Source organism: Sapajus apella, unplaced genomic scaffold (assembly GCF_009761245.1).
Source record: "Sapajus apella isolate SASKATOON/1434 unplaced genomic scaffold, GSC_monkey_1.0 scaffold14, whole genome shotgun sequence".
Taxonomy (NCBI): Eukaryota; Metazoa; Chordata; class Mammalia; order Primates; family Cebidae; genus Sapajus; species Sapajus apella.
The window spans coordinates 6,577,111-6,584,746 of record NW_022436954.1 but is presented as its reverse complement, the minus strand read 5'-3'; the positions used below and the strand labels follow the sequence as shown (position 1 = coordinate 6,584,746).

General features: G+C 59.4%; 1 protein-coding gene across 5 annotated transcripts in view; it reads left to right on the top strand.

Moving 5' to 3' along the window:
• SLC22A12 (solute carrier family 22 member 12) overlaps positions 1-6,159 on the top strand; it is a 9,977-nt gene extending 3,818 nt beyond the window's left edge. For 3 of the 5 annotated variants that reach the window (XM_032282942.1, XM_032282943.1, XM_032282946.1), the window contains 6 exons: positions 2,233-2,356; positions 2,525-2,640; positions 3,488-3,702; positions 4,177-4,285; positions 4,542-4,745; positions 5,354-6,159. In XM_032282942.1, coding sequence (XP_032138833.1) covers positions 2,233-2,356; positions 2,525-2,640; positions 3,488-3,702; positions 4,177-4,285; positions 4,542-4,745; positions 5,354-5,567 — 982 coding nt within the window. In that variant the 3' untranslated portion in view covers positions 5,568-6,159. Of the gene's footprint in view, positions 1-2,232; positions 2,357-2,524; positions 2,641-3,487; positions 3,703-4,176; positions 4,286-4,541; positions 4,746-5,289 lie in introns of all 5 variants that reach the window. The other 2 variants (XM_032282944.1, XM_032282945.1) reach the window with 1 other exon arrangement.
• Positions 6,160-7,636: the final 1,477 nt, after the last annotated feature.

Here is a 7,636-nt window from a genome sequence, read left to right as displayed (position 1 = left end):
GGATGGATGGATGGTTGAATGGATGGATGGATGGAATGGATGAATTGAATGGATAAATGGATGGATGGAATGGATGGATAGATGGATGAATGGATGGATGAAATAGAATGGACGGATGGATGGATGGATGGAATGGAATGGATGGATGGATGGATGGAATGGAATGGATGGATGGATGGATGGTTGGATTGTTGAATGGATGGATAGATAGGTGAATTGGATGAACTGGATGGATGAATGGATAGATGGATGGACAGAGGCCATTTGTGGGCGGGGCTGAGCCTGGCTCATTTATACACAGGCCCTGCATTTAGTAGTTGTTTGGCCATTGGGACCACCACAGAAAGGAGCACAGCAGAGGCTCAGTGGTGAACAGGTGCCAGCACCCATACTGGGAAGAAGGCTGACTCCACAAATCTCTCCCACCCAACAGCCTGGAGTGGAATAAAAATTTTCAGGCACTCCTTAGAGCAGGAGACAATTACATCTCACACAGTGGCTCCACAAAGAGGCAATCATGTCTGACAAGAGCATTCTGGGGTGGCAGCTTGACCCCCCCAACAACAAGAGGGTAGAGAGTAGAAGGTAAAAGTTCTCCTATGCTGATGCAGGGCCACAGAGCTGAACCCCCTTTCCTTGGTATACATGCACCCACAGTGCTGAAGAAGTGCCCATTCATTCATTACTTCATCCATTCAACAAATAACTACTGAGCACCTATCATGTCCCAGGAGCAGCTGACACCAGCTATGAACAGATATGTGGTCTCTGCCGACGTGGAGTTCATAGGGAATTCCATACATCGTGGCCTCACAAACTGTGCCTAGGGCTTGATGAACAAGCTGGAGTGTGGACATCTGAGAATGGGGCTCGCTTTCTCCCTCCCAGTCGCCTCCAACACATCCCAGCCAGCTTTCTCCCTCTTCTCCACCAAAACTGCCCTTCCCAGGGTTGCCCACAATGATCCAACCACCATTATTTGCGGTCTGCACTCTCCCCCTCAGGCAATCTCACCCTTGCTTGCAGCCCCAGTTCCCTCCAAATGCTGCAAACCCCAAATCTCCACTCAGTCCTGCCTCCCCCAGCAACCTCCAGCCTCGCGCCTCCAACTGCCCATGTGACGGCTCTGTTACTGGTATCTCATCCCCACAAACATCTCCTTAGGCCTCTCCTCCTGAAGTCTTCCCCAGCGTGGGGAACAGCCCCCAAACTCACCAGATGTGGAGTCACAATGGCCATGATGCCTCTCTCTCCCTCACCATCCCCCCACCAAGTGCACCAGGTCACCAGGTTCATCAACTCTACCTCTAATATGGAGGTAGATGGACCTGGAATCCCCACATCTCCCGCCGTTCTGAAAATCCCTAAGGAGGGTGTCCCTAAAATCCCTAAGTCCCGGTGGGTGTGGGGCAGGTGGCACCACCCTGGCTGCTCATAGGGGACAGCATGTCTGGCTGAAGGACCGCCAGTAGCCAAGGCCTAAGGCAGGTGCACTGTAGAGTGGTGGGCGTGACAGGCACACAGCAGGGTGGGCGGGGTGGCGCACGGAGCTCGGTTAGACGCTGAGGGGAGTGGGAACCAGGTCAGTGTGAGGGCTGGGTCCTGCCTCGAGGAGGGGAGGGGCTGGGTTCATGAGGCCGAGGTAGCGGGGACTCAGGTGTGAGGGGCGCTGGAGGCCTGGGAACCGGCTGACTGGGGGCAGCCAGAGGGCGCTGGTGCTGTGGGGACCCTGCCCGCAGCCTGAGCCCCGGGGTGGTAGTGAAGCTGTTTGCAGGAGGATGCAGCTGTGGGGTGGACAGGAAGGCCGTGTGGTATGGGAGATGCCCAGACAGGGGTGGACCCCGGCAGCCTTGCAGACAGTGGTCCTGTAGCCGTAAGGGCCCTGACTGCAACCAAGTCAGGTTCCTAGTGAGGCAGGGGAAGGGCTGTGGGGTCCAAAGGGAGGCAGGAAGGGGACAGCAGAGTCCTCCCTCTCTCCACCCCAGCAGCCAGCCCCAGGATGAGAACTACAGACCACCAACCGCAACCCCCCAGGAGGGAGAGGAAGCAGAAGGGGTCACCTGCTGGGGAAGGAGGGCGGCCGAGAGGGCATGGCTGCCACAACGCCCTTGGGGGTCCTCACAGCCCTGAGCCCTGGGCCTGGAGGAGGGGGTACAGGGGGGTGGTCTGAGGCTGGGGCAGGCCAGGTCCTGGGGGCCACAGGCAGTGACCCCTCCCACACCCCCTCTTCAGGTGGCTGGCAGAGTCCGCACGATGGCTCCTCACCACAGGCAGGCTGGACCAGGGCCTGCAGGAACTGCGGAGAGTGGCTGCCATCAACAGGAAGGGGGCAGTGTGGGACTCGCTGACCCCTGAGGTGAGGCTGGGTCCTCCTCAAACCTGGACCCTCAGACCCTCTCCCTGGCCCTGCACAGGGCACCCTGGGAGACTCACCAAGCACCTGAGCTCCCTGGGAAGAAGGTCTCAGAGAGGAGGAGGTACCCGGCACCCCCAGTGCCAACAGCACCCACTGTCACCTCCACAGGTCTTGTTTTCAGCCATGCGGGAGGAGCTGAGAGTGGGCCAGGCTCCTGCCAGCCTGGGCACCCTGCTCCGCATCCCCAGCCTGCGCCTCCGGACCTGTATCTCCACGTTGTGCTGGTAGATGCCCTTCCCCCAAGCCCACTTCCACAGGGGAACCTGGAAACTCAGCTGCCAGCTCTCTCAGCTCCACTTGGTCCCCTGGCCTGCAGCAGTCACCTTCCCCTCTGTCAGTCACTCCTGACAGGAGACAGCCCAGGCTGGGTGGGCTCACTGAGGGGGCTTTAATAAGGGGCAAAACAGATAGAAGCGATGAATTCGATCCCTAACAAAGCTCCTGGGAGGGCTGGGAGCCAGGCGGGATGTGGGGCTATCCGGCAGAGCATGGGTAGCAAGCACCCTCCCCTGGTGTGGAGGGGCTGGGGAGGGTGGAGCAGGCTTACCAGAGTCCAGGACCCACGGTCATCCAGTAAAGACCAACACCACCCAGGCCAAGGAGGGAGGGCCTGTTCAGTGGCAGCTGGAGCCATGGAAGGGACACAGTCACTCCCAGACAAAGCCCCTATGCAGAGAGGGAGGCAGAAACCCCCTGCTCCCCCCCTCCTCCAGCCTCTCACCAATGCCTCCCATCAGCCAAACCCAAAGGGAAACCATGTCGGCAAGGGGACCTGGGAAACACAATCTAGAGACTGGCCCCGCCACACAGAGCCAGCAGCTGAAGGGCCAGAAGAGCAGCGTGCCCCCACCCTGCCCCCTGTCCCCTGCCCATCACCCCCACCCTGTCCACTGCCCCTGCCCTTACGCCCCCTGCCCACCACCTCCACCCTGACCACCCTGACCCCCGCCCCCACATTGACCTCCCTACCTGCCACCCCCACCCTGATACCCCCTGTTCACCACCCCCACCCTGACTCCTTCCCCCCACTGCTCCCACTCTGACTCCCCTGCCCCCTACCCGCACCCCCAGGTTCACCTTTGGCTTCACCTTCTTCGGCCTGGCCCTGGACCTGCAGGCCCTGGGCAGCAACATCTTCCTGCTCCAGACACTCATTGGTGTTGTGGACATCCCCGCCAAGACGGGCACCTTTCTGCTGCTGACCCACCTGGGCCGCCGCCCCACGCAGGCCACATCCATGTTGCTGGCAGGGCTCTGCATTCTGGCCAACACACTGGTGCCCCAGGGTAAGGGTACAAAGCTGTGTACCAGAGGCTTCCCTACCTGGGGGAGCTCGAGCTGGGAACAGAGACTTTGGCCCCTCCTCGGAGGTGCTAGATGAGAGCAGGTCCCCAGTTAGGGAGGAGGCTGCTGGAGCCATCTAGGGACAGTGACTGCGCTGGGTCAGCAAGAGCCATGAAGGAGTGGCAGGGGTGGCGCCAGGGAAAAGTGTGGAGATAAAATGAGAATTGAGTGATGGATTGCAGCAGGAGGAAAACGGGGGTCAAGGAAGAGTCCCAGGGTCTGGCTCTGGGTGTCTCAGTGTGGAGCAGATTGTGGGTATGGCCATGAGGTCACTCAGGACAGGATACCCAGGTGGAGATGACTCCCAAACATTTGGAGAGAGGCCTGCAGCTCAGGGATAAGCCACCTGGGCTGAAGGGAGTTCCCATCTGATCTTGGGCCCCCCACCAAGCTCACTAGTCCCATCTTACCCACAGAAATGGGGGCTCTGCGCTCAGCCCTAGCCGTGCTGGGGCTGGGCGGGGTGGGGGCCGCCTTCACCTGCATGACCATCTACAGCAGCGAGCTCTTCCCCACCGTGCTCAGGTGAGGCTGGGCCTGGGCTCCAGGAGAGGGATGCCCTGGGCTGGGCTGAGGGGCACCCCCGGGCAGGAGTGTCTTCCCTCAAACCTAGATGTCCATGTCATGTGTCTCCCTCTTGTGTGGTCTCGGGGATGCTCAGGTGTGTCCCAAGCCCAGCCTGATCCTCTGGACCTCCCTGGGCCAAATAGGCCTGGCCCAGGGTGCAGGGTCAAGGTCAAGGGCAGGCAGACTAGGCACTCAGGTGCATTTGCATTGGCAGGATGACCGCAGTGGGCTTGGGCCAGATGGCAGCCCGTGGAGGAGCCATCCTGGGACCTCTGGTCCGGCTTCTGGATGTCCACGGCACTTGGCTGCCCTTGCTGGTGTACGGGATGGTGCCAGTGCTGAGTGGTCTGGCCACACTGCTTCTGCCTGAGACCCAGAACCTGCCGCTGCCCGACACCATCCAAGATGTGCAGAACCAGTGAGTGGACCCAGCCTCAGGACCACCCCTCCCTCCCACCAGAGAACCCCAGCACAAGGCAGCCTGCTCATCCATCCCCGCCACTGGACAGAGGGGGAAGCAGAGGCCCAGGCACATGGAATTGGCCCAGAGTCACATAGCACACCTCTGGGAGAGTGGTGACCCAGGGCCCGGTCTTGGGCTACCAGGGCTTTGACCCAGGGCTTTGTCCTCTGCCCTTCACTCCACCATTTGAGGCACGAGTGGCCAAGCTCCCCCAAGTCCAGCCCGAGAGAGACCAAGGGGAAAGAATTGGATGGTCCTTCCTGAGGGGGAGATCCAGCCATTGCTGTGTGCCCTCACAAGCCTCAGATTCTACCTCTAAAGCCCTGATGGCTGACAGGGCAGTCACTGCACACCCCACCCCCATCACATGCTCCGTAGCTCAGTTCTGGGTCCCCGAGAGCAGGGTGGTGGCATCCCCTGAGTCCCTGGGATGGACACAGGTCAAGGGTCAGGGGTCACTCTGCACCCCAAGACACACTCCCATGTGTTTTCTGAACAGGGCAGTAAAGGCGGCAACACATGGCACGCTGGGGAACTCTATCCTGAAATCCACACGTTTTTAGTGTCCTGGGGAGCCTGCAATGGGATGATCGGAGGAAGAGTCTTCTTCTGTCATCTGGAGAAAGCAAGAGGAGAGCAAAGGCCTCCACTTCCACAGGACCCAGAAGCTGCCCTCTTAGGTTCCCACTCTCCCAAGGGGTGCCCCTCCATCTGAGCTCTGCCCCTCTCACAACAAAGGGGCCCCCTTCAATACTGAAGGGGCAAAGGACGGTTTGATTGGCAGGAGGTGGCCCAGGTCATCATCACCCTGCTCTGCCCTTGTGGCTTTGGAGAGTAGAGGAGCCAGGCCCAGGGGAACGAGCTGGCCTTGCCAACTCTCTGCTTGCCCCCTCACTGCCACTTGTCCCCCCACTGCCGTTCACCTGCCCAGAGCTCAGAGCTAACCACCATCCATGGTCAAGACCTCTCCTGGCTCCACACAAGCAGTAGAGTCTCAGCTCTGCAGCTTTACCCAGAAGCCCTTGTGAGCCTGGCCCCCGGACCCTCCCCATGTCCCTCCAGACCTCAACCACCTGCGCGCCACATCCTCTACCTGCAGTCCTCTTCCCACCCTCATCCCTGACAGACCCTACTTAACCCCTAAACCCAGGCCAGTGGCCCTCCTTCCAGGGGTCCAGGGCCAGCCAGAAGTGCCCGTGAAACTCCTACCCACAGTTATAGCCACAAGCCTGCCTCCTCCCGCCCTACCAGCATATGAGTTCCCAGAGGGTTGGGACAGTCCCATGTCCCCATGTCCCAGCTCCCCACACGGTGCTGGGCCAGAGGGGCATTGGTGCGAGGGATTGAATAAAGGAACAAATGAATGGCTGCCCCTCACTGACTCCAGTTATGAGCCCCCAGGATCCTCCCAGGTTGGGGGGAGGAGGAAAGTGCTGGGGGCTCCTTGCTGGGGTGGGCTTTCCCAAGCCAGCTTCCCTGCCCCATGTACCAGGCCAGAGTGGCTGCTGTTTCCAGCCCCAGTTGTGGGCCCGGTGCTGTGCTGGGCACCTCAAAGCATCATTTCACTTCACATTTTCCTGAACTCTGAAGGGCAAACATTACCCCATTTTACAGATGAAGAAACTGAGGCTTGAAAAACCTGTTGGCCCATGACACTCAGCTATGTGGGGGCAGTATCAGGATTTAAACCCTTCAGTAGGCCACCAGAGCCCCACTCTGGCCACAATACCCCAGACTCCCCCAACCCAGCCTCACTATCTGGGTGTCCAGTAACTCTCCTGGAGGCAGCGACAAGGCCAGGGGCCCACAGTGTCCATGAGCATGGCTCGTGGAGAAATGCAGTGCAGTACACACAGAGGTCGGGGTGCAGGCGGGAGCCATTTGCTACCCAAGCAGGTCCCTGCTAGCCTAGCTAGTCACCTGCACCACCCCAGGGCCATGCTCAGATGGTCTCTGGGTCCACCTGTGCATGCATTTATGCTTCCAGGCACCTCCACTGAGCGCTGTGCCCCCCACCCAACACACACACATTAGCTATGTGTGCACACTTGCCCACATGCACGTGCACACACACAGGGTTGGGAAAACAGAAAGCAGCTCTTTGTCCCCACAGGAATGGGGTCACTGCTTGGCCTGGTCTTGTCAGCTGCAGCTCCTGGGCCTCTGGGGGGCCATGTACTCCAGCTATCTACCTATGGTCACCCCTCAGTAAAGAACCACAAGCAGGGATCCTGCTTGTGAAGATGCCTGAATACTAGGTCATCTCAGTCTGCCCTGGACTTCTTGTCTTTTGTCTATCTGCTGCCCAGCTGAGGCCCAGTGGCTTTTCTTACCCTCGAACAGCATTCTTGAGACCTTAGGGTTTCCAGAAGCTTCTGGAAGGTAGAACCCAGGGCTGGTGGGAGATGGCCCCCTCCTGTCTTCTGGGATATCCCTCCAGCTCACCCAGTGGGTCTGGGCTACCCCTCTGCCCACATCCTGAGGTTTGAAGCACCTGATGGCCCATGACACTCAGCTAAGTGAGGGCAGTATCAGGATTTAAACCGTCAGCAGGCCTCCAGAGCCCCACCTGGCCACATCACCAGGGCACAAGAACTCTCTGCTTCCAAACTAAGTCACCCCCCCTCGATTAACTCAAGAGGCCCTGGAAGCTGGGAGGGCCCAGGGCCCTGTCCCTCTGGGGAGTGAACAGCCTCACCATGGCCAAGTGGGTGTCAGCGAAGGGAAAAGGGCCTCCCTCAGCAGCAGCCACAAGCCCACCAGAATGGCAAGCTTTTGCTTGGGACACACTATGTTCTGATGCCCACCACAGGAGCTCCAACCTCAGAAGCTGTGAGGACACCCTG